The 26767-nt window shown below is 35.0% G+C and overlaps 4 protein-coding genes across 7 annotated transcripts; 1 reads left to right on the top strand and 3 right to left on the bottom strand.

The window, feature by feature from the left end:
* LOC18602594 (wall-associated receptor kinase-like 8) lies at nucleotides 368-7168 on the bottom strand. The gene is made up of 5 exons (XM_018119088.1): nucleotides 7087-7168; nucleotides 3218-3934; nucleotides 2262-3065; nucleotides 1667-1858; nucleotides 368-1536 (listed from the first exon to the last, which is right to left on the bottom strand). The coding sequence occupies exons 1-5, from the start codon at nucleotides 7166-7168 to the stop codon at nucleotides 368-370; spliced, it is 2964 nt and encodes a 987-aa protein (XP_017974577.1).
* Nucleotides 7323-11824, bottom strand: LOC18602595 (30S ribosomal protein S1). Of its 2 annotated transcripts, XM_007034078.2 has the most exons (10): nucleotides 11445-11822; nucleotides 10959-11118; nucleotides 9686-9747; nucleotides 9310-9469; nucleotides 9089-9209; nucleotides 8741-8822; nucleotides 8531-8634; nucleotides 7831-7909; nucleotides 7691-7741; nucleotides 7323-7609 (listed from the first exon to the last, which is right to left on the bottom strand). In XM_007034078.2, exons 1-10 carry the CDS (start codon nucleotides 11721-11723, stop codon nucleotides 7526-7528), a joined length of 1182 nt encoding a protein of 393 aa, XP_007034140.1. In that variant the 5' UTR covers nucleotides 11724-11822; the 3' UTR covers nucleotides 7323-7525. The 2 variants fall into 2 exon arrangements, with proteins under 2 accessions (XP_007034140.1, XP_017975519.1); XM_018120030.1 differs by lacking the exons at nucleotides 7323-7609; nucleotides 7691-7741 and having other exon boundaries at nucleotides 7830-7904; nucleotides 11445-11824.
* On the top strand, nucleotides 13301-14892 carry LOC18602596 (ras-related protein RABA5e). The gene is made up of 2 exons (XM_007034084.2): nucleotides 13301-13781; nucleotides 14269-14892. The coding sequence occupies exons 1-2, from the start codon at nucleotides 13451-13453 to the stop codon at nucleotides 14580-14582; spliced, it is 645 nt and encodes a 214-aa protein (XP_007034146.1). The 5' UTR covers nucleotides 13301-13450; the 3' UTR covers nucleotides 14583-14892.
* On the bottom strand, nucleotides 16208-26711 carry LOC18602597 (15-cis-phytoene desaturase, chloroplastic/chromoplastic). 3 transcript variants are annotated; one of them, XM_018119850.1, is made up of 15 exons: nucleotides 26294-26711; nucleotides 25982-26189; nucleotides 25758-25890; nucleotides 24985-25073; nucleotides 24432-24489; nucleotides 23960-24115; nucleotides 22255-22403; nucleotides 21284-21403; nucleotides 20063-20309; nucleotides 19868-19970; nucleotides 19050-19097; nucleotides 18422-18467; nucleotides 17340-17527; nucleotides 16707-16869; nucleotides 16208-16475 (listed from the first exon to the last, which is right to left on the bottom strand). In XM_018119850.1, the coding sequence occupies exons 2-15, from the start codon at nucleotides 26138-26140 to the stop codon at nucleotides 16416-16418; spliced, it is 1719 nt and encodes a 572-aa protein (XP_017975339.1). In that variant the 5' UTR covers nucleotides 26141-26189; nucleotides 26294-26711; the 3' UTR covers nucleotides 16208-16415. The 3 variants fall into 3 exon arrangements, with proteins under 3 accessions (XP_017975339.1, XP_017975340.1, XP_007034148.2); XM_018119851.1 differs by having other exon boundaries at nucleotides 25982-26195; XM_007034086.2 differs by having other exon boundaries at nucleotides 20063-20276; nucleotides 26294-26705.

The raw sequence follows: 26767 nt of genomic DNA on the forward strand, positions 1-26767 counted from the left end.
AAAGTAGCCTACAACTTCAAACCCTTTACCTTCAATGGAAACCTTGTGCATCTGGCAACGGATGAAAAACAAGCCATTCCAATAAGGCCTATTCATGACGCGAACATGCACCCTGCTTCCAATCACAAACCAGAAAACACAGCACAATTTCAAATCTTGGTAAAATAAACATAAAACCCTTGGCACCACTCAAAAGGCAAAGAAGGAATTCATATTAATATTAAGGTTAAATTAATACATTAGGAAGAAAAAATGAGGTAAAAATAGGTTAATTTAGAAGAAGGATGACCTTTACTAAACACGAAGAAGATATATTACAAAGAGTACACACCAAAGAAAGATTGTTTAAGAAATGTTGAAAGCTAGATTATGCATTTGATGGTAAATTAGTTGAACAAGAAGCCACAACCCAAGGTTCAATCGTGTCATCTATGTCAGAATCTTCAGCATCACTTTGTTGAATGACATTAGCATCTTCTGACACTTTAATCCGCTCCAACTCCGTTGCAACTTGTTTCATTGTGGGCCTTTTCTGTCCATTAAGGTTCAAGCATCTTTTTGCTAGCTTAGCAACTGCTATGATCTCTTCTTGTGGACCATCATTCATTACTTGTGGATCGAGAATATCAAATACGGAATTCTCCTTTATGGAAAGCAGAAAAAAAGGTACCAAGCTTCTTACTTCCTCTGATTGTGTTGAGGAGACAGGTTTTTGTCCCGTTAAAAGTTCAACAAGAACAACTCCAAAACTATAAACATCGCTTTTCTCTGTAAATTGACTTGATCGAAAGTACTCCGGATCCAAATATCCGAAAGTTCCTTGTACTCGAGTGGTCAAATGAGTCTGGTCAAGTGCAATTGATTTTGAAATTCCAAAATCTGACACTTTCGCTCTATATTTATCATCCAAAAGTATATTGCTAGATTTTATGTCTCGATGATAAATAGGGACAGAAGCAGCTGAATGCAAATAAGATAAAGCATTCGCAATTTCTGTTGCAATTCGTAGACGCATTTCCCATGTCAGTGGAAATTCTTCATTTTTGTCATGTATGAGTTGAGAGAGCGTTCCATTTGAGACAAACTCATACACTAACAAAGGGACTTCTATTTCTAGGCAACATCCTAAAAGTTTAACCACATTTCTATGGTTAATTCGTGATAAAATTATCACCTCATTGATGAATTGTTGAAGCTTCATTTCATCTAATTTCTCCTTTTCCACCATTTTAGACTTCTTAATAGCTACAATGCTTCCATCCGTTAGCATTCCTTTGTAAACAATTCCTTGACCTCCATGACCAAGGATTCGATTCTCGTTATAGTAATCTGTGGCCTTTTCTAACTCCTTTGAAGTAAACAACCTTATGTTTTCAACATTACCATCATTGCTGGTTAATTGCTGTTGTAGCAGTAAACCTCCATTCCTTTTAAAGTATTTCTGCTTAAGCTTGATATTTTTTCTTCTTTTCAGTACTTTGTACATACGCCATGTACTAAGGAGTAGAAACAGTGTCCCAATACTTGTGCTACAACCTGTACAACTCAAATATATATAAGATGAAAGTACAAAAATTAATTTCAAACAAGAATTAAAAATCATAAATATATTTCAACATGGTTCATATATATTTTCAATCTATTAGAAAGTGAATTTAACACGCACCTATAATAATTGCCCACTCCCGAGATTTTTTGGCCAGATATGTTGGTGAATTATGTTCTATTGGCTTGCACATATCTTCAGTACTATTGTATACGTATGTATCAGGGCATGGCGACGAACAATAGTTGCCAGGAGCATTCAAACAAAGTATGTGACAGTTCCTATATTTTAAATATCGACATTTGCCTGCTTCTGTCATTTATGAATTGAATAAAATAAAGTTATATTCACATAAAAATATGTTAATTAATAAATACCAATTATATTCATATCTAGTGTTTTTTTTTTAAGTTTAGTGAAAATTTTCATATATTTCCAAGCAAGGAATATTCTTATACTCCCTCTATCTATGTTGATTTTGTTTTAATTAAATTTTTTTTCAACTTTAACTCTATTATTAAAAGTATCTTTTATTAGTTAAATTTTACAAAATATATATTTACAAAATACTTCATTCAAAGTTTTTAGAAAACATCTTGTCATTGATAAGTATTTAAAATAAAAAGAGATGAAATTTTAAGATCTTTCACTAATGAAATTCACAAGTGGCTTATCAAAAAATTATTTATATAGGAAGGCATGTATATGTGCTTACCACCGCAGCCATCCATAGAGTAATTGTCTTCTATGTTGAAGTCGGTGTTGCTGCAAACACATAGATGCTCGGAACTCAAGGCTGTCCAACAATATTGACCATCAGGACTACAAGAGATACTTGAACCTTCTCTCAACTCACATAGCCCTAATTTTGGTGTGGCCCATTGGAGTGTTGTAGGAACTTGCGTCATACTGCTTATCTCATGGGGGTCTCGAAAGGAGGTGCCATATGAATCCAACAAACTTAAGTCAATCATGAAAGCAGATCCGCATGATCTGTTGCTGCCATTACTAGGATAAATCTCTTTCATTTTTGGAACAAAAGAACGGAGGCGCGGAGGAATTAGCATAAGGCAGCCACCGTTGGAAGTCATAGTATTACTACAACGGGGTAGCAGGCAGCCACCAACAGTATAAACATCAGTTCCACTATTGAGAAACATAGCAGCCAAACTACCGCAACCTGTAGCCCCGAATCTATTCTTGATATTTGAGAAGAAAAAGGGGCTGCCCGTTAGGTTGACACTAACCCCACTGTTTTCCTTGTTGCGGCAGTTGAAATATGTTACTGAATTGTTGACCAGAACGCTGCCTTCGAAAAATGAAACAGAGAGTAGTGGCAGATTGATTCTACTTATGAAAGGCTTTGGTCCACCTGTGGTTTCATTGCATGTTACTCTGAACCAATCATTCATATAACAGCTGGCTTCCATACCAAATGGGTATGTAATTTCAACATTTCCACATTTTTTTGTACAGTTAGGCTTATGAGGTACTGCGCTTGGTTCTTGGCATAATGTGGCTGCTTAGTAAGAAGAATTAAATTGCAAAGTAAGCATCAAGGAAAACAAATTCACAAACATTTCTGTTCTGAGTAAATTAAAAAAATGAAAATCGAAGCAGAAATAAAGAGACATTACTGCTAGCGAATAGTGAAAGTGAATAGTTAGTGACCTTCCAAATCGCATTTGACGGGGTTCCACTCCAACGTTGCAGGAACATGTGTCGTATCAATGTTTATTTCATGGGGAAGCGCCAAATCTAGATCCAGCATGCCCCAGTCAAACATGAAAACAGAACTGCATCTGTTGCTGTCCTTATTAGCAGGATAAAACCTTGTCATGTTTGCAGTATAGGAAGTTAGATTTTCAGAAAATAGGGCGTAGCAGCCAACTTTAGAAGCCACGTCGCCACATCTTGGTTGTATGCAGCCACCAATAGGATCGGTTTGATTAGAAAACGTAGCCAAATTGCCGCAACCCAGAGACCCTAACATGTTGAATCTACGTGGGAAGAAAAATGGAGTCCCTGTTAGGTTGACACTAGTGGCGGCACCCTTATTATCTTTATTACCGCAGTTGACATAAGTTACTGGACCGTTGACGATCGCGTTGCGTGTCGAGTACGAACCCAGCAGCTCCAGATTGATGCGATTGATGAAAGGCTTTTGCCCGTTGACAGTTTCATTGCAAGTTACTCTAAACCACGTATTTGTGTAGCAGCCGGGTTTAATCCCGAATGGGTATGGAATAATAATCTTCCCACATGTTTCCACACAACCACGGCCGTCTTGCGATGCTCCTGCTTGTATTAGCCAAAATAGCAAGACGGAGTAAAGCACCGAGTGAATACCCATTCTTGCTTTCTCCCTCCTTGGATTTGTTTCTTTCTCTGAGGGAAATGAAGATTAATTATTTGGGTGAATTAGTTGAATGGCCTGGCGTACTTACATACGTTCAAGTTTCAACGAAATTTCTCAGCTCCTGCACTTCCGTTTCCCACTTCGGAGCCACTAACATTGTTTATTGAAAGAAACAGATCTAGTTAGCTGGAAATGCGAGACGCATATTCCAAATTTTTAATAGAGGAAAATCGATAGATAATTGCATGCTCGTTGATAGAATATTCAGCCCACCAAACTTGAATAATTACAAGGAATGTTGATTGCCCCTTTACAACGTGCTCGATCAAAAAGGAAGGAATATATGGAGGTAAAGAGAGCCCAAGGTGATAAAAGCAAATGATTCGACGCAAGGCTGAAACAGGCAAAGATACTGCTATTATTGCAATGACGAGCATTTCCACAGCTAGCTTAATCGAGTTAAATTACAACAAGAGAGTAGAAACCAGAACAGTACAAGAGACCGGGAATTCAAGAATGCAAAGAAAATTTAGTATTATATACATAATGGGAAGAAACTTGTGGATAAAAATTAGAACAATAGAATATGGATGAAATTTCTCACGTGGAGCTTGTAAAGATACACATGTTTACATGTTTGATAAAATGGGTAGATTTCAAGCAAATGGAAAAAAATCATTAAATTGAAATTATCACATATTAGTTAATAATTTACTCTCACAATTACCTTGATCATAATAAAAGTTTTAAGCTTGTGTTCTTATTTTTCACTCAATTTCTTTTTTTTTTTAAGAAAGAACAACAATAACAACAAACTCATCTCATTTGTCTTTTCATTATAATAATTATATTATAAGTTGTTTTTCCAATTAAAACTTTATGGAATTAAAATTTGACCACATGCGGCATGGAATCTAGTAGAAGTAGCATAATTAAAGGAAAGAAACAAACAATGAATGGAAACACGTTGAAGAATGTTGTGGCTAAGGAATGCATGTCAGTGTATTTCAACACAGCAACTTTGAGAAAGCAAGTGCATATTGACTTCCAGAACCACATGAAGTCAAAAGTCACTTAATTTCTTTGTAAAAGGAAAAAATCACATTTTTCATGCATTGCACCCGAAAACCTTTGTTTATATCAGTGTAAAATATATATATATATATATATATATATATATATAAGTCTTTTGATTTATGTGGAGTATGGTTGGGAGGGAGAAGCCGAAATGTGACCAAGGACAAATGCTTTGACCAATTTCAGAGCAGCAATTACATATCCATGTATAGAAGAAAAGGATGGCAACCAAACCTCAAATAAAGTAAATTATGGTAATCTTAGCTGTTAAGGTACTAAAGTTTCCAAATATAAAATATAACTTAATTTAGGTCCATCATTGATGGATGTTGAGAGGAACCATATTTTCTTTGTGTTTCTTCAACATATCCATAGGGTGGGGATAGGAAAATGGAACATTAAAATAATTAAACAAATCCCTCCTCACATCCTTACCACCTTTATTGGTTGCTTTTCAAAAAAAAAAAAATTAAACAAAAAATAAAGCAAAGTACGTTTAAGATTATTTTAGTGAAATGTGGAAGTTTAAACAACCAAATGCCTGACCTGGAAAAGTTTTTTCACGAGAGTTTAATTGGACCAAAAAATTTTATATAAAAAAAAAAAAGTTAAAGTGAAAAGGGCAAACTGCTTTTGGCCCCGTTTATTGCCAGTTTATATATCTCCAAAGTCATCTGCTTTATCCTATGGTTCACAAAGTTATCAAGCGATTGATTTTTCTTAAGATAAATTTGAGGGATTAGATTAAGTTTCATTAAAACATTAAATGTTACAATTGTCTCAACACATGTTGTTGATGGATTTTAATCTTTAACCGTATTCAGATATATACAAACAATCTTGCATTTTTTTTTCTCTCAATTGCCAACATGGTAGATAGGCCAAGAAATTTGTTTCATAAACTCATGCTGCATTGGAAGAAACTTGAAAGGTTTTAAATGATTGAAAATTGAGCTAAAAATATACAGCACAAACACCAAATTAAAGAAGATCATCATAAAGTCCCAAAATCTGACACCTAATTTGCTTTGTATTCATCATCCATAAGTTCTGTGAAGATAGATTTTATGTAAATATGCCAAAGCATTTCTATTGCAAATTCACAGCTACATTTTCTATCTAATTGGGAATTCCTCACTCTCACCATGTACTTGTGGAGAAAGAGATCCGTTAACGACCAACTCATAGACTACTCAAGGAAGTTGCGTGTCTCCGAGCAGTGTCCTAATAACTATTGGGATTTTTGTGATTAATATGCGATAAAATTATTATTTGATATTATTTGAGTTTCTTGTCATCCCCCCATTAGATTTGTTAATTTTTGTTTTCCAATTTTCAAATTATATTATAAAAGTTTTCCTCTCGTCAGTTTAACTAATATAAAAAATCAAGTGATGCTTGCATGTAACTTTCATCTTATAAGTTTACAGAAGATTTAATAATTAAATTGATGAAATGAATTTTTTTATACAAATTAAAAATTTGATGGTGGGGAGCTTGTGGACGTGATGGGTGGTGCAAGACTTTGGTCTCTTGGTTGGGGCGCTATGACTACGTTCTCAACAACAGATATGGGATGGTTTGAATTTTTTTTTTCTTGTTAAAATTCATTTCTTATTTTGGATACGAGTTTGTGATGGGGTTGCATCAATTAATGATACTGATTGGTGGATGGAGCCATGGAATGCATTCACTAAGCAAACCCCCTCCACACGAAGCTTGGTATCTCATGGCAAACCTGACCCGACAGTATGTGGTGAAATATTACGGAATTGTGATGGTTATATCGTTGAGGTTTTCTTTGGGCTTCCTGGTATACACGATTCCAACTCTGGTATACATGCCTTGCGCCTTTCTCCTCCTCCCCATATTGAGGCTTAAAACTAATTATTGAATCTGATTCTATGATTCCATTGTTTTGGGTACATAACACGCACCAGAGAGCACGCAAAAAATGACATATTTTCAATGAATTTGACACGGTCAGACAGATACTTGGTACAGTATCCCTTGTACATATCATAAGAAAAGCCGACTCTTTTACGGATTTCTTATTAAGTTTGGGGTTGATAAGAACTCCATGTTTTCAGCCTAGTGGTAATGCCTCCATCTCCAGCTAAGACTATCGGGATAGCTAGTCTTTGGTGTTTCAGATCCACTTCGTGTTGAGCTTTACTGATTATCATTTACGTAATGCCTTTGTATTGCCACAAGGTGTTGTTTTTATCTTTAATTGTAATGCTCTTGAACCTTTGGGTCTCCTATATGGGTGGATCCTCCCACTGATGTATTTTTTTTATATAAAAAAATAGAAAATAAAATGAAAGAAAAACTTTCATATAGACCAATCTTTTCTTATACATGATTTAGAAGGATATATGGTTAAATGTCTAAAATATAAACTATTAACATGATATACAGCTTAGAGAATGAGCGCCTATGAATTTTTGTGCAAAATAAGCATTGAAAAGGAAAACAAAAAAAAAGGTACAAAAAATCCCCATATAAAAGGATATATGATAGACTGCAGCCTGAAACTTAAATCACGGAACACGTTCCAGTACTCGTTGTAATGCCTTCTTAATACCTTCTTGATCAAGGGATGTCGTCAGTTGTATCTCCTGCACCTGAACGATAGAAAAATGATGTAAATGCCAGAAATTATGTCTGTGTGTGTGAGAGAGAGAGAGATCATATGATGCATTTACCTGCCTTCCAGCGCGGGCTAGGAGGGTGAACATATTGTCACTAGGTGGTGCCTGCAGCCAGATGACAGTTAGATATTAAGATTATGATCGCATACAGATGATGAGCACTGCATGGTAAGATCAAGAACAGAGCAACTCACATTTGAAAGCCAAAGCTGCAAATCTTGTGAGACTACCCGTTTCTCAAACCCTTGCCGACTAATTCGTACATCATCTATACTGGACCAGAATATAATTACAGAATAAGTATCTGCATAAACTATTAGGTGCGAAAAAAAGATGCTACAATTCTAGTAACATATCTACTTTCTTCAAGAAAACTGGCCTAGCAACAACAACCTCTGGTTTATAAACATCAAGATTCCAACTTGCAAGTAATGGTCCTGAACTCGTAAATCACATGCACACGATGACAGACATAGCATCAAACTAGGCCTTAAAATTTAAATGGATATGAAGGAAATAGGGACATATAGAATTGTAGATCTGACAATTTTGCGAACTTAGAACCATAGGAACACAAGTGTAGCAGGGAAATGTTTAATGGATATGAAGGAAGATGATAACATAGACATTTATAACATTAAACTAGACCTTGTAAGCATGGTGAAGTAAACCTGACATTTTGACTCACTAAACAAGCATAAATGAATAAAATTGTACCAAGACACCCAAATTTGAAAGAAACTTAATGGAACCTGAGAAAAACAACATGAAGATACTTAGAAATATAAAAGAATAAACAGATAACACAGTAAAAGTAACCACTGCAGTCAAGATGAAGGGTAAAAGTTCAATACAAATATAGGGCAATAATGAAAAAACATTGTGAAAGCTTACCCATTTTCCTGCAGAAGCTCTTTGAATATTGTGTCGAGCCCTGGAAGTGGTTCAATGGTACTGCCATTGCTTGTGGTCAAGGAATCAGAACCAGCTGAACCATCCTGAGAAGTGTAAGTCCATTGTTAACCACAATTATTATTTCATCTCAAGGAAATTGAAACTAAAATTCAGGTTGAGGATTATCTATCACAACTCCAATTCACAAACCTGGGGAATCACTTTGTCCAATGTTTCCAAAAGTGGGTCTTCCTCCAACTGTTTGATTGATAAAGTAATCCTTGACTTGGCCCTGCATAAAAGCTCAATATAAGTTCAGTGCAAGTGGCATTACAGACAAACAAGGATAATATGTAGGGAGCCGAGAGGACAAGAAAAAAGAATAAGAATCCGCCACAAATAATTTATTAGAACCCACAGGCTTACCTGCCTTATATAGGAACAAATATTACACTATTCTTGATAAATAAGCCATATCGATCTGGTTATGAAATTTTTGAAATGATTAAATAATTTGCATAATGGAAATAACATAGATTTGAAGCAAGGAAAACTCACCTATCAATATTAACAACCTTCACTCTAACATCATCTCCCTCAGTCAAGATGTCTCTGACATCCTGAACTAAATCCCAGGAAACCTCTGAGACATGTACTAGTCCAGTGAGATAATAAAGCCCTGCATCATAGTTATAAGAATGCCCATAATAAGCTTTGTGAAACCAAAAAACAAAACTCTGAGGAAAACTAGAGCTATACAAATCAAAGACTGTAAATACCATCAGGGAAGCGTAAGTGAACAAAGGCACCATAATCCTCAACAGAACCCACCCTTCCTGCAAAAATATCCCCTACATTAATTCTTGTAGAAAACTTCGACCAGACAGCTTCCTTTTCTGAGAATATCAATTTCCTGGTCTCCTCATCAGCTTGGATTACCTAAAATAATAAGATGAGATACTTAAATTACTGAAATCACATGTAGCACTCTTTTACGAGTAAACATATCTCCCCAAGAATTATTTGGCAAAATGGAAGAGAAGGGGAAAAAGGAACAAGTTAAACATTCTGTATATACTGATTACAAACTAATCCTTTATGAGATGAAAGAAGATGATTAACACCACAAGATAAAATACAAAAGAAACTCATTACCTTCACTGAAAGAAGTGCACCAACCAAACTTTTGGCAATCTGATGGATAGTTTTGCGTGGTTCTACATGATATGTTATCATAAAAATTGAAACAGATTAGGTTTTAGTGGATAATGTAAGTGGAAGTACAAAAATCAATCTGACCAAATAGAAAAGTAAGCAATATGAGGAATGGGGTTCTCCTTTCCCCAAGGAAGAATGTGCAAATAGAAGAGTCTGCCCAACAGCATTCTTAACAATAGATGGAAAACAGTGAAATGCAATTTGCAATAGTACAGAATCCTAGTACAGTAAGCTGGAAACTTTCCCTACAATTCTTAGAATGCTGAAGAGGGTGAAAACTAAGGCATATTTTAATTAGTAGACATATCAATTCCAGAACCTTCTAATGATCCATACTCCAGAATGAATAAGTCATCACATGCTACTTCAAATTTAGCAGACACATATTTACCAGAAGTATATCTCCTTAATTGCCTCAGTATTCTTTTAAATAAGCCTAGAAGAAACATGACATCAGCTATTCATCTAGACTCCATACTCTCTTTACCCATGGTTCCACTAGATATAGTAACAACCTAGAAGGCTAGAAATACTTATAGTTAGCTGATTGATCACATGCTAAACCTCCTTTTAGCATACTGTAGATAATTAGATACATTAAAGTTAAACTTATCTTTTCAGACGAACAAATATTTTGAATGAAAATATAAACAAATCATGAGATGTGCAGAAGAGATATTCTATTGCATGAAGTCAATGCACAAAGACCATGAAGACAGAAACAACAGAGGGGGAAAAAAAAAGAACAAAGTAATTGAATTCGGAAGAAAGTTAATCTTAACTCCATGTCAAGATATAAAGGGTATTTGGAAATGTTCATTTGCTGCCATCAAGATGTCTAGATGCAAATTGATACTTCAGGTTAATGAACAAATTTATTTAACATTCTAGTTCTTCTCGGCCTTGTCAAAGTAAAAGAATGCTTCCAGTTTCACAGGAAGGTCACTGAAATCACAGGTTAAATTAAAGCACACAAATCGGTTTCCTAAAATTTCTTCAACATAAGATATTACTTAAACGAAAGCATAAACATTTCTCAACTCCATAATCCACATTAATTTCCAAGCATACAATTTACTCCCTTCCCGTGTTATTTAATCTGTATGCAAAAGGTATGTGGTAGAAAAGAGAAATTACAATAATGGAAATTCTGAGACTACAGCTCAAAATTCGTAAAAACCAAGTAGGAGCAGCAAGCTGTAAATAGTACCTTTACAAGAATGTGATGGACTCAACTGTGGAAAAGGAAGAAAACCCACAAGAGAATAAAAGCGAACCAGCAAACCTCCACCATTAAATCCTTCAACTCTACCCTCATAGATGAACCCACTGTGAGAGTACGCCTTGGCTGCCTTCCAATCAGCGGACCTCTACTTCTTTGCAGGAACTAAGTATTAGAGTGTATACACAAGTATTAAAGCACAGAACTTGAATTACATATCCAACTAGTTAAATCAAAACAAGTGGAAAATTCCTTCACTAGTAAAAACCAGCCCATTACAAAAGCTATGTTGATTAGTCGGAATTATGCTGCCAAAACAGTTAAAAACATAATACATTCATGCCCAACATAACTTAAATAAATGTAGACTTCTTATAGCAGAACTCACGTTGAAGTATCACCAATAATAAACAATGAGGGAAGAAAGCACAAATACATAACAAAAAGAATCGTAGAGGAGTAGTAAAACCACACCCGTGCTTGTCTAATAGCATCAGAGGAAACAGAGTCGTCAAGAAGTGCGGTGGCAGCGGCTTCAGCTTGTTCAGAATTATCCGTTTTGGCATTGGTAGAAGCAGAGAAAGCAGAGACTTTGAGAGTGTAAAACGAAGGCGGCCTCTTGATAAGAGAAGGCTTGCAACATAAGTTGGACAGCTTTGATTGGTTTAGGAAACAAGAAAATGAGGAGACATCAGGGTTGAAGAGCCGAGAGAGGAAAGAGACTGAGCCTAGTGTTGCAGTGGATACCGGCATTGTGAAAACTGAAAATCCTGGAATGCGTAAAGGGAAGATTGGGAAGGGGATTGACGCAAGGTGTGTATATGTTCGAATTTGAAGGTTTCTCTGGTCAGTTTTAGCAAAGCCATGTGTCCTTTCTCTGCCCACATATCCATTCCTTCTCAAAAATCCATTCTGTTTTAGGCATGGGCCCCCTCTGATTATGCTGGTTAAAAACAGAGATGAAGGTGAAAGCACAGATTTTTTTTTCCGTCGTGTGTGTGTGTGTATATATATATATATATAATAAAGNCGTGTGTGTGTGTGTATATATATATATATATATAAAAGATAAATAAATATTATCATGTTTTATTCTATGATTTATATTTTGTTAATTCATCTATTTCTATTCATGTAAATCATAAATGTCAAATTTCAAAGTATTAAAATAACTAAGTATTTATTTGATGCTTATAAAATTTTAATAAATTAAATATGTTTTCCCGATTAATATAATAAGAACATCAAATTGAGTTGAGACTCTATGTACATGACGGATAGGAATAGGTCCTTAAATCAAACGTTAATTTTTTAAAAAAATATTAATTATTATAAAAAGGTGCAAAATTAATCTCTATAGTAATATAAGATAAAAATATTAATAGCTGAATTGATAAATTAATTAATTTTGGATAATAAGTGGATTTTGGATATAAATTCTAGAAACGGTTTATCTTGATCCTAAGTAGCAAAAGTGGTAATTATAGAAATTTAGGTATTGATCCGAGATTAAAGATGCTAATTAGGACTTATTGAAATGATTAAAAGGGTCGAGCCTTAAAAGGAAGGTTGGTCGGCAATGGCATGCGTGACATCAAGTGTTCTTGGTGTAGTTTCGGCAATGTTGCATGTGGCGGTTTAAGTGCATGGTCCGGCTATTAATGGTCACGCCTCCCAACTCCCAATCCCTTACAATTTTCCCAAGGACCTTCTCCTTTCCCACGAGCCTCACCTTCTCTCTGACCCGCCCTTAAATGTAATTCAAGCTCATATTAAATGCATTCCTATTTTAGTAGTAAAGTTTTTCTATGTTTTAAAATGTAACATGAATTTAAATCTTTAAATAAATAATTATTTAATTAAAAGTTTTGAGTTCAAAATTTCATAATAAATTTTAAATTTCATATTTTTAAAAAATAAAAAGTAAGGAATTGTATTTTTTAGATAAAAAATCAAACAACAATAAATAAAATCATATGGAAAAAGTATTAAGTGTATTCAATTTTTAGGTGAGCTTTGTGAGCAAATTTAAGCTCTTTTATTGATTTTTTTTTTACGTAATAATGTCAAAAGAAAACCCAATTTTTTCAAATTAGATATTGTAATTGTTATTTTATTCTCTATCATTTCTCGTTTTATAAATATGTATATATCTAAAAAAAGAAGTAGATGTGATGAAAATGTCAAAATAGTCCTAATAACTATAAAAAATAAAAAAGAAAAAGAAAATTAGTGCACATGTGTGACAAAGGTGAAAAGTTATAAAAAAAAATACATAGCGGTGAAAGTCAAAACATAATATGCGCGTGGGCGTAGCAATGAAGTCACGTTACACAACCTGGTCCACCGTTGGTCTCTGCCACTTTCTTCCATTCGTCTTCCCCTGGTTTACCTCAAAAACTGTTTATTCATTCATTTTCCCAATCCCACCGCCAAAAATCTAGTGAAAATCGAAATCTCAAATCCAGAAAAGAAGCAAAATGTCAGACGATGAAGCAGTGGAAGAGTACCTATTCAAAATAGTGATAATAGGGGACTCAGCCGTGGGAAAATCCAACCTTCTCACTCGATATGCACGTAACGAGTTCAATGCTCACTCCAAGGCAACCATAGGGGTGGAGTTTCAGACCCAGAGCGTGGAGATTGATGGCAAGGATGTTAAGGCTCAGATTTGGGACACTGCAGGCCAAGAGCGTTTTCGTGCTGTGACTTCTGCTTATTACAGGGGTGCTTTTGGTGCATTGTTGGTTTATGATATTAGCAGGAGAGCTACTTTTGACAATGTTGCTCGATGGCTCGATGAACTCAACTGTAAGTACTTTTTCTTTCTGTTCTTCTGGTTTTGGGGTGGTGACAAAGTTTTAATTTTTCTTGCTTTTGCTTGGAAATGCATTGGCTGCTTTGGTAGAATTCAGGGAGTTGTTGGCTGGGATTTTTATATTCTTCAAACCACAATCTGGGATTTTGTTTTCTTTTTTAACATAAAATTCAGTTTTAGACTTATTTGAGGAGCTATTTTGAATATTCAGTTTTTTTTTATTGGAAAAAAAATCCAGTTTTAGATGAAATGATGCCTCATTTAACCTTGAGAATTGAAAATTACATTAGGAGATTACTCTGCATAACAGAATGTAAACTGTTGGAGCAAATGTAATGACCAGTGGTGAATATGCTACTATGAGTTATGTCCGATGCTATGCCTTGTGGATTATATGTGTTATTTATATGGGCAATTTCCCTTATTCCATTTTGGTTTCAATATCCTGAAATTTTGATTATGATGGAACAATTTTTCCAGCACATTCTGATACGACAGTGGCAAGGATGCTGGTGGGAAACAAATGCGATTTGGAAAATATCAGGGAAGTGACTTTGGAAGAAGGTAAAAGCTTGGCAGAAGCAGAAGGCTTGTTTTTCATTGAGACATCTGCACTTGATTCCACCAACGTCAGAACTGCGTTTGAGATTGTCATTCGAGAGATCTATAACAACGTGAGCAGGAGAGTCTTGAATTCTGATTCATACAAAGCTGAGTTAACTGTCAATAGGGTGAGCCTTGTGAATGATGATGGCTTAAGGCAAACTCAGACCAAGAACTCATGCTGTTCTTGATAGGTTCTGTTCAATTTGATACAGTGCAAATGAAGGGTTCCTCATATTTCTGTACTTTTTCTTCCCTGCATTAAGGTCGTCGCAGCTGGAAGGATGTGAGACATATTAGCCTTATCCAATTTGATAGAATTAAAATTGAAACTTTTGGTTGCCTGCTGATACATGGTTATCTTCTTATGTACTAAAGTGATACAAATTAAGTTCATATGTATCCCAAACTGTTTTGGATATGTATTAACTATAAAGCGTAATGATAACATTAAGCTCACCTTAATAGCATTCAATTTAAATCAATAATCAGAATTTGGGATGCGTGGACTGTAATTTTATTTTCTTTATTGATAGGGTTCGTGATGATAATTTTCCTTGAGCTGCCTGTAATTATCAAAAACCAAAGAACCCCAGATATTCTTCTTTGTAAATAAGCAGTTCTTGGTAACCATTAATAACCTAGTCATTCCCTTGAGCAACAAATTGCCTTCCAAATCCCCTATTCTTTCTATGCTTGTCCTACTACTATCAATTGAACTCTCGCCTTCAACTGCAACCAGAAACACACACTCCGTTAACTGTTAGCCTATATAAGTAGATCACTGTATCATTACACGTTCTTCCAAATCTAGGAGGAGGAAAACCACCACACTGTCATGTTCATGCAGGAAGCGGTAGCCGCCCGATGCTGTCCTCCTATTGCTGGTCCTAACGAGAGAAAAATGGATTTACTTGGGCAACCAAGGGCCATAACTAATAGCTAGAAGCCTTGCTTTACAATTGTACCGCTCTTCTTGTACGTAGTTTAGGCCTATCTGATGGGTCCGTTGCATGATCATATAGAGTTGAAGTCTCGTGCTCTGTTGGAAAACTAAACCAAATTTAACATTTTCCCACCATTTTTTAGTTTTAACTTTTAATCATCAGTTATATTTTGTTAGAAGGTTAGCTTCTTGATTGAGTTTTATATAATTGCTCCAAGTCGCTGTTGTTCCGCAAATCTGAATTGTTAGAATTTTAGATAGTAGACGAGAGTTTGCTCTGTCCATGAAGTCATAATCCATCTTGTACTTGATTTTTCCTCTATTTTCTTCCTGGACCCTAAAAGCTTTGGACATGTATTTTGTATAAAATATTCAACATATAATAAAAAAATCTGCAAATCATGTGGCTGATATAGAAGAAGGAAAGAGTGAAGTGAGGAGATGCCGTGCCAATTTTGATGTTTTTCTTGTAACAGTGTAATGCTTTATTAGGTCGTTCACTCGCTTCTCTCTCCCGTTGAATTGAAGAAGAGTAAAAGGTTTTTTTCTACTTTGTACTCATCCCTTCCATTCTTCTACTTCTCTCTCCTAACAAGGGAAGCCTTAATTTCAAACTTACAGGTTATATACCTCAATGGCTCAATCTGGTGGGGTTGCAATGTCAATGAACTTAATTTGCTGAGTAAACTACTTTTTGAACTCAAACGCATCAAATTCCAATCTCAATGCTACATGTTCAGGCAGTACCTTCAAGATTGCTAATGCATTCTACAGCATTGTGATTTGATGATACCTGTTATGATTATTTAGGATAACGATTCCTCGATAACTCGGAAGTTGCTAGAACAATCAAAGATTATATAGATTTATTTTTTAACCTGGATGATTGAAGATCATATAGATTCCATCTAAGAATTTTACACAGCGTTTCTTATGCTGTCTTTGAATGTGTTACAGATTTTGTATGGGCTATATGATAACTGTACTGCTAGAAGACCAGTAATGTACTGGCCTTGAACAATCAATTTGCCGAAGATCCTCAGTAACTTGTGAATTTTTTACCGAAACTTGAAGGCCGTTAGTGAATGCTTGCTCCTGCCAACTTTCTTTGTCCCAGAGCAAGAAGCAACTCATAATCCTGCATATTTCAATACATTAGAAGTGCTGATATAAAACGAACAAAATATTTCCGTTTTCCATCCTCCTATTGTATGGACTCACATTGCCACCTTCATAAAACTCTTCTGGGATGGTATATAGCAACAAGTTTGGCATCTAAGACAATTACTAATTTGAACTTAGTGGGAAAAAAGAGAATTACACCAGTGCAGTTACAGTAACATGACACTGAAAAGAATGCAAAAAGTACCTGTACAATAGACTGTGCACAAAGCTTCCCTGAGAGAACAGCGCCTTCCATCGAAGCCAGATACTTTTGTTTTGTGTAATCACCTGCTAGATAGAACCCCTCTATTGGAGATCTTTGCAATGGGCGGCAGGGTTCACAATCTGGAACAGTTTTATATACAGATCTGAAATGATCATTAGCTTTAAGTTTCAGCAGGGAATCTTGGGGTTAACACCTAAAATAGGCACTATTGCACATGGATTTAAACATAGAAACATGCATGCATGCATGTATGTACAAACATATGTATGTATGTACACAATTACAAATCTGAAAAAAGGATTTACTCTTTCTTTCTTCGGAACATATTTGAAATGGTACTGGCATCCTGTTTAGAGATGTGTTCGAAAGTGTGTCGAAGATAGCATTAAGCTTCCATGAATATTTTGAAATAAATATTTATATTACATGTTTCTCACACAATTATACTCTTTGATGCATCACTATTTGAACATAGGGGGAAACGACCCCATTCATTTATATTCAGCCATAACACGAGACTTCAAGCAATGACTAGAATTTGATTTGAAAAAGAAAAACAAAAAAAAAAAGAACTATATAACAGAGATTCTAAAAAAATGCACTCAGTCTAACCTTGGTGTTTTAACAATATGGTACTTTATAACTTTTGCTTTGCTCTGATCTGCAGAAATTTCATCAGGAAAGAGTTTTGCAAGCTCCTTCATTGTAGCATCAATAATTTCCAAGTCACTACGGGCAATCCATTCTTCTGCAGGGGCAAAAACTAACTCCAACATGGACTGGTTTGGATTGTAATATTCCTGCATAAAACAATAAATCATTAATTAATGGTCTCATGCATTTAATGGGGAGACATGAAGCTAACGTAGTTAGCCTCTCTTTATATAATGGAAAAAATAATAAAAAGCAGGGAGAAAGAGTTATGTCTCTGCACATATATTTTTATTCTTCTTAAGTCTTACTTGCTGAAACTTTCCTTTTTCTCAATTCTCATGGAAGGTTGAGTCAAACCCACATGGTTTTATTTCCAAATGTTCTCCGCACCTATCTTTTTCTTCTTCTCTAGTTCTTACTATCTGAAACTTTACTTTTTTCTCAATTCTCACGGAAGGTTGAGTCAAACTTACATGGTTTTATTCCAAATATTCTTTGGACTTGAAAGTTACCCATTAATAGGTTCCCCTGGCAAGGCTACATCAAATTAAGTCCATAGCATCTGCCATTTCACCATATCCCCTTGTTTCAAGATTAGGAACTCATCATGATACATTTCCACAGAAAGATGTCAATAAAAAATTAATAACTAAAGCTTTTTTGTTAGATGTTTTCTTTTAAATGGAAGAACACATGATAATCATTCCTGTGTCTCATCTAGTTGGGGCAAAACTAGCATAATTACCCACACATCTGCAACAGTATTGAACAGAAGCTGACAATTTTGAATAAACTTTTTTCCATTCTTTTATTCAAGCATGGCTGTTAGTCGATAAAAAAAGGATTAACACCCAATAATTTTGTTATGCAAAGAAACCAGAATGTAGTTAAACATGTAATTATATCATATACACTTAACAATTCTTGCAAGATTGTAAACAATGTTACTGACATCCAATATGTAGGAAATATAGGCAGCATGGCAACCTAAAGAACATAAATTCAATGGAAATAAAAAAGAAATTTTAGAGAGCTTTTACCTTACACGTTACAGACATGTCAGCATAGACACTTAGAAGGGGACTTCTGCAAGCAAATGAGGAAAAAAAGTGAGAAGAGTATAAACAAAAGTAGTTGGTAAGAGAGAACAACATTCATGAGATTCACCTCAGTAAATGAACATGAAAAGAGAAGAAAACACTAATGCAAATTAGTTTAATGCAAAGATGTCCCATGACTTAGCAAAACAATGGAGGATAACCATTCTCCTTAAACCCCCACAATCCCTCATGGGATTATTCCAGGTCAATTAACTCTGGGAAAACATTACAAATACTTAATAATGCACCAAATGGTCAAATCTGAAAATTTAAATAATTAAATTGTGTTAAAAAAAAAAGAAAAGCATGCAACGGATTTGCTTGACTATCAATAGGCAAAGACCGCAGACTGGTAATAATAATGCCTTTACACTAGGGTTTCCACATTCTTATAAGCAATGATCTTTTTCCTCCAAATATACTCTAGGTTCATTTCTACATGAATATTGTAAATTCAGAAATACAATTAGTAAAAAATCATAAGGCTACCAAGTGTCAGGCAGATAATAACCATAAAAGCTGTAAATTTGCAAAGAGGGGAAAAGGCTGATAGACGAAGTAGGAAGACCTGCTAAAGAGTAGATGATTGTAGGTGTTCTTCAATTTCCTATCAAACCTGCAAATGGAGATAATCCACATCACTCAACCAGGGACTCTCATATTAACTTGACACTCTAGAAACCCAAAAAACAATTTTGCATCTATAAAATTAAACCGTCTGCTCAAAAAGGGAAATAGCACACATGTATCACTTTTTTTTAAAAAAGGCATGACGCATGTATCAATTAACTCATTTCACTAGTGCAATGCAGTGAATTAATGGGAAATTAGAAACAAAAAATTCTTGAGCAAAAACACACCAGAAAACCAACCATAGGAAAAACACATGCATTCTCTTCTATACTACTTTAAAACCAGAGAAGTAAGAGATTAGGCAACCCTAGAAAGTCATTACACATGGTCAACACTGCTGCTTTTTGCTTAGAGGGTGTGTCCAGTGAAGGCATAATGTAAATGAGGAGCACCATCTTTCATGAATGCTTAAGCAATGTGTAGCTGAACAACATATAGAGGTCATTCATTTCTTCAGAGTTCTGATATGCAACTCTATAACACAGGTACATTATGGATTACAATATGATGTGAGCACTTAACCATTCAGCTCAGTCAGATCAGAGAAAGCTTCCACATGATATCTTTTCCTTCCCCTACCACTTCTTTAAAGTTTCCAGGTTAAATCAGTTGAAGATATATCTATAGAAAGTCATTGGGGTGTACTTCTTCAAATAACACCTTTCTGCAGTTCAAAGATTAGAAAATGGTGGGAGACAGAGCAACAGCGGTACCAACAAATTGTCTGAACAAACAATAGACTTTATTACTAACCATATGTGAACGTTGATTACTGGGACTCCAACTAATTTCTCTAATTTCTTGAAGTATGAAATCTCTCTCCAGTCTTCAGGCAAAAGTAGCTTCAGAATATCAACTGATGAGATCAACATCCATCAGCTATTATTAGAGAAGCAGGTAATACAGGAAAGCTAAAAAAATTGTTATTCAATTGGAAACAGAGTATACCTGGAGCTGCCATTACATAAGCATCTCCTTCAATTGTATTGCCATTAGTTAGAAGAAAACTCTTCACAGTTCCATCATCATTGAGCTCTATTTTCTTTATTCGTGAGTTAAGCCAGACCTCACCACCCAGTGACTCAATATGATTAACAATAGGCATGCAAAGCCTCTCAGGGGGGTTGCCATCCAAGAATGCCATCTTTGATCCATTTTTCTCCTGTTGGTGAATTTTCCACGCATTTGTAACAAGCTATTTTAAATGTTGTAATACCATATTTTCCTTCTATTTTGTATAACCTTAACTGAATGTAAATGAATAAACATGACTACCCAACTGTGTATATACCAATGAACCTTATTTGTAATACAAATTACAAAAGGATCACAACCTCAGATGCTTCTAGTATATGAGAGTTATAAGAAAACATGCGATCTTAAATGTGACTGGAGAACATCCGATGCATGAAAATAAAAATTACACATCTGTTACTCAATCTATATAACCTAATTCACCAAAAGGACCCAAGATATTAACCCTTTATACATATCTCAAGCAGAAATAAAAAGGGAAAAAGAAGAAAAGGCAGTTTTTTTTTTTTCGAATTCCTTTTAACTTTATTTATCAAACAATGATAGAGGGTTTTTGTCAAAATTCTCATTGATAATTTAAAAAATGAAAGTCATTTGAAACATACATACAAATATAGATAGCTGTATACATATATGATTTATTGCTTGATGATCATTTTGAAGGCAGTAATGGCAGCTTTTGGCCAAAAAGAAAAGGTATATGTTGCCACCTATGGTATTAGAACCAGGGGGGAACTGTACCCATCCCTCTGTTGCCAACAGAGGAAGAGAGATATATATGCTTACATATTGCCTAAAAGATAGCTTTGTCATGGAAATTCCTAGTCTCTTGAAAATTTCAGGCTGAAAACTATTGGAACACCTAAAAATAGCATGTAAACTTAATTCCCATTTTAAAAGAAAATGTAGCCATAATAAACAAGAACAAATTGTAATGTTTACTTGATGTGTCCAAGTTTCACATTTATAGATTCCTTTGGTACCCAACCAACGTCATTACTAGTGACATACAGAGCAGGGTTTCTGTTAATAGTCAAGAAAAATTTAAACACACATCATTTTAATTATTTTGTTGCTGACCGTGTTTCCAATATAATCAAATTTCCAAAATAGGAGTAAACTAGGGTACCATACCTGCAGAAATCGATTCAAAGCAATCAATATACACTGCATTGAAAGTTCATCTGGGTTAATGAAGTTCAGTGCCTTTGACATGGCAATAAACACATTGTCAGTCACACGATCAGGTATGCCCTGAAAAGGAAAATGAGGAAAGGATTAGTTTTCTTTATTTTTTATTTTTTGAAAAGTATTAGTTTTCTTTATTCTTAATTCATTTAACAAATTTTTACTACTTAAAGCAATTCATACCAGATTCATTAACAATGACAAGCGGGCAGTATTTGAATGAATGCAGAGGGGAATGCATACACTAACTGACAGACTTTGCATCACTTACAAAAGTCACTATACTAAACATAAGGCTGTACATGGCAATCTCTTTTCTAAAATTTTCTTTCGTCCCCTCACCTTCCTCCTTTTTCTATTTTCCTAAAAGCATTCAGCAATACTTTTCCTCATGTTTGTTGTAAGACTAAAAAATTTATGCATGTTATTCTTATAGATTAATACTCAACCCACACACGTCTGATCTAAAAATATCCCACTATTATATAGTATCCAGTTTTACCCATAAAAAACGAAGCATCAGCACCAAAATCCATGGACAGAATCGTGTACACAGACAATAATATGTCTATACCACAGAAGACACCTCAGAATGACTTCAAACAAATCCAGATGCAAGGATTGTTGCTCTATTATACTTGTGCTCTTCTGAACCTTTTCAAGCAAAGAAACAGCCATGTATTTGGTAAGGGCTTAAAAATCCATATCAGTCAACCGTACATGCATGTAGCCACAAAGCAGCAAATAAACTGCCACTATATGAGCAAAACTTCAAGTTAACAAGGCTCTTTTTGGGAAGCTTTACATCAGGATGAACTAAGCTCACCACTCAGAAGCCAGCCAGACATGTGGCCTTACTATTTATGTACGTGCTATTAGCCACAAAAGGATGATTTTATCAAAAGCAACCAGCATACCTGCTTTCTCATCCACTCTTTAACAGTTAGACCATCTTGGGCCTCAACATAAGGTTGTCCGCCAAGCATTGCTGGTAGGAGTCCTATTGCAAACTTCACTTTCTCTGGCCAAGTCAGCATTTCATTGTTCTTCAAAATGGCCCATATCCCTGTCAGTTTTCATTGATATGAAATTTAAACAAAGTAGATGCAAAATGTAATTTCTAATTCCTGTAGATGTTAGTATTGGCATTCAAGAATCTGTAGAGCAAATTCCATATACATTTGAATGATAAAGGAAAAACAAAAGTTTCCAAGCACCCTGATCAGTCCACCAACAACATAAATCAGCCACAACATATCAAAGGAATATAATTCAGCAGCCAACAACAAGACATAGGATCCTACAGACATGCACCACCAGACAAAAAATGAATAAACAATAACAATGTTGTGATTTGGTCCTCAATCAAAAGCTTGCAAAAGGAAAATTTAAGCAAACAATCGAGAGAATTGAATCAATCATACATGACAAAGATTAAAGAACTGAAAAAGGGAACAAGCAAACATAGGAATTAAAGATACGGTGTGGTTTTGCTGATTTCCTACCACAGCCGCAATAACAAGAAAATCCACCATTGAAAGATCAAGAAATTACAAACTGTGACCCTTCAAAGGCCCTTAAACTCAATTGTCAGGTACAAACTCAGTCTACGGTCTCTATGTGCTTTTCTCCTCACATGCTCATCAGCAGACTTACAAACACTAAAAGACTCTTTTCCTCAATGAAGAGCCTGCAAAGTGTACACATAAAAGAGTGCTCCCCATGCACTAGAATCCATCTTGAATTGAATTTGTTGAACACAGCCCTATGTGTTAAATGAAACTTGAGAGTACCAAAACACATTCATTTTTATCATTTTATAGAAGCTCAAAATTTTATGAACCAGAGGAAGCCAACCTTGTGCCTTAAACTAGTGTCAAACAAAACTCTGAAGTGTAATTCAACAAATGGCCCAAATCTCAGAGTTCAAGATTTCAAGAAAGTAAAATATTAATCTTCAATTAAAAGGCATCCAACTTAAAACCAATTAGTTCAATTGGAAAGACCAGTCTCGAATATAAGGTCAGTCTAAGGAAGCCCCAACTTAGAAGACATGGGAATGCCATGACTAATGATAACAACTGATTTTTCAGTCTTAAATTTTCTACTATGAAAACAACTAAGGGAAATTTAGGGAAAGGGGTTGAGCGATTTGGATGACTGGAATCATATAATATTTATTAAAACATGTAATGCCCAATATGTTGATTCTATAATATGCATTACATAGAGTAGATAAGAAGAAATTTAATTGGTACTTCACAATAAATACACATAAATGTAAAGAGCAAACATCAAAACAAACTGGAATTGACATTGACTAACATATAAGATAGAGTAGTGACAAGAGCGAATAAACTCATCCCAGATACCAATTAATCATTTAGAACAAGGTATTGTCCACATCCAACCGATTAAATAAAAACAGGTAACAAGCAAGCAATTTTATCTTTCATTTCAAATTTTGCTGCTTCGTACTGTTTGTAAAGCAAAAAAAAGTTTACATAGCTGCCGATTTGATAATTGTACAAATCTATCTAAACTTTTTTTTGCTTTACAAACAGTACGAAGCCGAAAAATTCAAAATGAAAGATAAAATTACCAAGTATTTTAGTTGTTTACCATTTAAGGGTGCAGGTAGAACTTCTGGAAAATCAAATCGGCTGAACTCTCCAGGTTTGTTTGGCATTGCAAATATCATAGAGTGCTCCTTCCATTGCAGCCGGTCATTAATGCCAAGTTCTCCAAACAGGTTTTGCACATTTGGATAAGCCCCGACTTGCCAAAAAGAAAAGACATAATAAGAATATAATTAAGCAAAGAAAGAAAAAAGATGTTGCAATGCATAAGATAACAGCGGAATACAAGAGTCAGGAGATAAAAAGGAAAATCATAAGTATTGTCCAAAATCTCCACAAGCCTATGTATTTACAACTTTCAAGTACTAAAAAGGGGGACAATAAAAGTAAAATAAAACAAAAAAAAAATCAATGTACTGAATGAATATTTCAATACAACACTACAACCTTCAAAAACTTAAAGAGGAAGACCAGGTGGTAAAGACTGAGAAAACAAAAAAGGTAGTTATTCTTACAGAATATATGTAGGCCTGTCTCATACCAATCTCCATCATCATCTTTCCATGCGGCCACCTGTTAAAAATAAGACCAAACCCTAATCTCTCACAAAAGAGCAGGAAAAAGGGAAAACAACATCTTAAACCACATATGTAAGCATGTCACGTTGGAAGCTTAAAAAATTTACAAGCAGCCATTTGAAAGATATATTAATTGCTAAAATATCAAAATCTTAATTCAAATGAAATTGTTTTTTCCTTTTTATGCATGTGACTGGCAGCTCAAGGAAGTTAAGTACAAAGAAATCATTTACAGCAACACAAGTTAGTTATTAGCACAGTTTAATTTCTGATGGTAAACACTCTTTATTTAATCATGCCGCATGCCATAGTCCAGAAAGAAACTAAACCGTCCTTGAATAAATCTCGTCGATTAAAATTGTTTTTTCTTCATTAAAGATAAAGTGTGATATATCTCCTCATATCACAATAAGATTTTAGCAATGAGGAGTGAGATAATTCAATAATATAAATAGGTGTAAATTTCTATAAAACTTAGTAGAGCAAAAACCTTTCCACCTAGGACATCTCTTGCTTCAAGCAACAGAGGTTTGTGACCTGCATCTGCTAAATATTTTGCAGTTGACAAACCAGCCAAACCTGCAACAATTCAAAAGTGGTAAGTCTAATGTAGAAGCAATGACAAACGCAAGTGATGGATCATACATTAAATCTAAAACACATAAGGAACAAAATTTTAGGTATAAAATAAATATCAAGTTAAGGCCAAAGGGTTATACTTGCACACTACTGATAGCTTTCAAGCATGCAGATTCTCCCTTATTGCTCACCACAAAAGCACATCTTCACTTGAAAGCTTATCCATTGCAATAAGTAAAAAGAAACAAACAAGATTTTGCAGTCACAGACTTTTGGACTTTTGTGACTGAAGAATACCATATCATTACCCAATTTTACTCTTCCTAGCACTTGTATGCAAACCATCTAACTGTCACAAAGCACAGGGCCCTAAATTGGCACGGCCTTCTAGTGAAAGCTAGAACATAACATAAAAAAATGTAAAACAAACACATCTTGAACACAGAATCAGAATCCAATGACAGAGTATGAGATTCTGAACTGGAAAATATACTTAGACATGAGGTTAAAAATCAAGGCATGATGAAGTCTATGCAAAATTCAGTTCATTAATATAAAAAAGATAAATTTTTAGAAATTTAGCTACAGCAAAGGCACAAGAAGTCACAAAAAATTCAAAAGAGAGAAAATGGATTTCCCAGAAGACAAAAGGAAGCACAGATTAAACTTAAGACAAATTCATACCTGCACCAGCAATTATAACTTTCAATGGCTTAGTTGGACGGGGAGCAGAACGAAAAGAAGCAGATAGAGAAGCAGCCTCCAAAAAATTAACAGTATTCTCAAGCTCTGGCCTTGGATAATCTATGCAAACTACCTGAGTCGTGATAACAAAAGAAAGTAAAAATTATTCTTTGCACTGTAACAAAAGGGTAAGGTGATCCAAATATTCATCAACACCAACCAACCTGCAAAGGACAAGCACCCTTACTTGACCTCTTTTTAAAGGGAATTCTCAAGGCATGTCCCATGGATTCACCACCTCTAAAAGCTAAGACACTTCCCATGCTTATTGTGTTGCTTTGGGAGTTCAAGCGCACAGCAGAAACACTCCCACAGAGACTCATCTTCTTCAAAACCAAAAATCCAAAGCCCAGATTTTGATGAGCAATTCAACTGCAGCTGTTGCAAATCGGAAAAAATAAGAAATGGGTAATTGTAGTTTATCAATATGAAGAAGAAAACAACAAATTACTCATTAAAAAAAAGGCGAAACATACCCTTTTTTTGCCTTAACAAAGCCAAAAACCATTTTAAGAAACTGCTTGATTTAAAAAGAAAACAAAAAAGGGTCTCGCAGATGCTAATTAAACACCAGCAAAGTCACTAATAAGAATCTAGAGAAGGAGTAGATTGAATTACACAAAAAAGTGTGTAAAAAACACTTGAGTTGCCTGAATAATAGAAAGTGGATATGGAAAGTGGGTTGGGACAGACTAAAGAGCCACAGAGGAAGTGGTGGAGGTGATAAGCTAACGTGTACTTGTTATTTATAAGACATGAGAGATTGAGAGTGGGTTTGGCCGAATTAGGAGGAAACATGACATGAATTCATATAAATGAGCTTTTTGGCGCATTGCTAGGCTTGCGGGTTGGTCACTGTTACACGAATATTCTTTTAATGGCCAGTGGCTCAACTCAACCAACTAACTTCCAGGCCAGAGCTGCAGCCTACAGCCTATTGGTATCTCCAA

Source organism: Theobroma cacao, chromosome 4 (assembly GCF_000208745.1).
Source record: "Theobroma cacao cultivar B97-61/B2 chromosome 4, Criollo_cocoa_genome_V2, whole genome shotgun sequence".
Lineage (NCBI taxonomy): Eukaryota > Viridiplantae > Streptophyta > Magnoliopsida > Malvales > Malvaceae > Theobroma > Theobroma cacao.

Excerpts from the sequence above, each read along its gene's own strand:
- LOC18602594 (XM_018119088.1), bottom strand. The coding sequence starts at position 7,168 with ATGATAATCAGTAAAGCTCAACACGAAGTGGATCTGAAACACCAAAGA. Across the intron at positions 3,935-7,086 it reads AGTCTTAGCTGGAGATGGAG|AGAAAGAAACAAATCCAAGG; the intron begins GCATTACCACTA and ends CATTTCCCTCAG. Across the intron at positions 1,859-2,261 it reads CTCTATGGATGGCTGCGGTG|AAGCAGGCAAATGTCGATAT; the intron begins GTAAGCACATAT and ends CATAAATGACAG.
- LOC18602595 (XM_007034078.2), bottom strand. The coding sequence starts at position 11,723 with ATGCCGGTATCCACTGCAACACTAGGCTCAGTCTCTTTCCTCTCTCGG. Across the intron at positions 9,748-10,958 it reads TCCATCACATTCTTGTAAAG|AACCACGCAAAACTATCCAT; the intron begins GTACTATTTACA and ends CATATCATGTAG. Across the intron at positions 9,470-9,685 it reads GTGCACTTCTTTCAGTGAAG|GTAATCCAAGCTGATGAGGA; the intron begins GTAATGAGTTTC and ends TTATTATTTTAG.
- LOC18602597 (XM_018119850.1), bottom strand. The coding sequence starts at position 26,140 with ATGAGTCTCTGTGGGAGTGTTTCTGCTGTGCGCTTGAACTCCCAAAGC. Across the intron at positions 21,404-22,254 it reads AAGAGTGGATGAGAAAGCAG|GGCATACCTGATCGTGTGAC; the intron begins GTATGCTGGTTG and ends TTTCCTTTTCAG. Across the intron at positions 18,468-19,049 it reads AATCATCTACTCTTTAGCAG|AAGTCCCCTTCTAAGTGTCT; the intron begins GTCTTCCTACTT and ends ATTTGCTTGCAG.
- LOC18602596 (XM_007034084.2), top strand. The coding sequence starts at position 13,451 with ATGTCAGACGATGAAGCAGTGGAAGAGTACCTATTCAAAATAGTGATA. Across the intron at positions 13,782-14,268 it reads ATGGCTCGATGAACTCAACT|CACATTCTGATACGACAGTG; the intron begins GTAAGTACTTTT and ends CAATTTTTCCAG.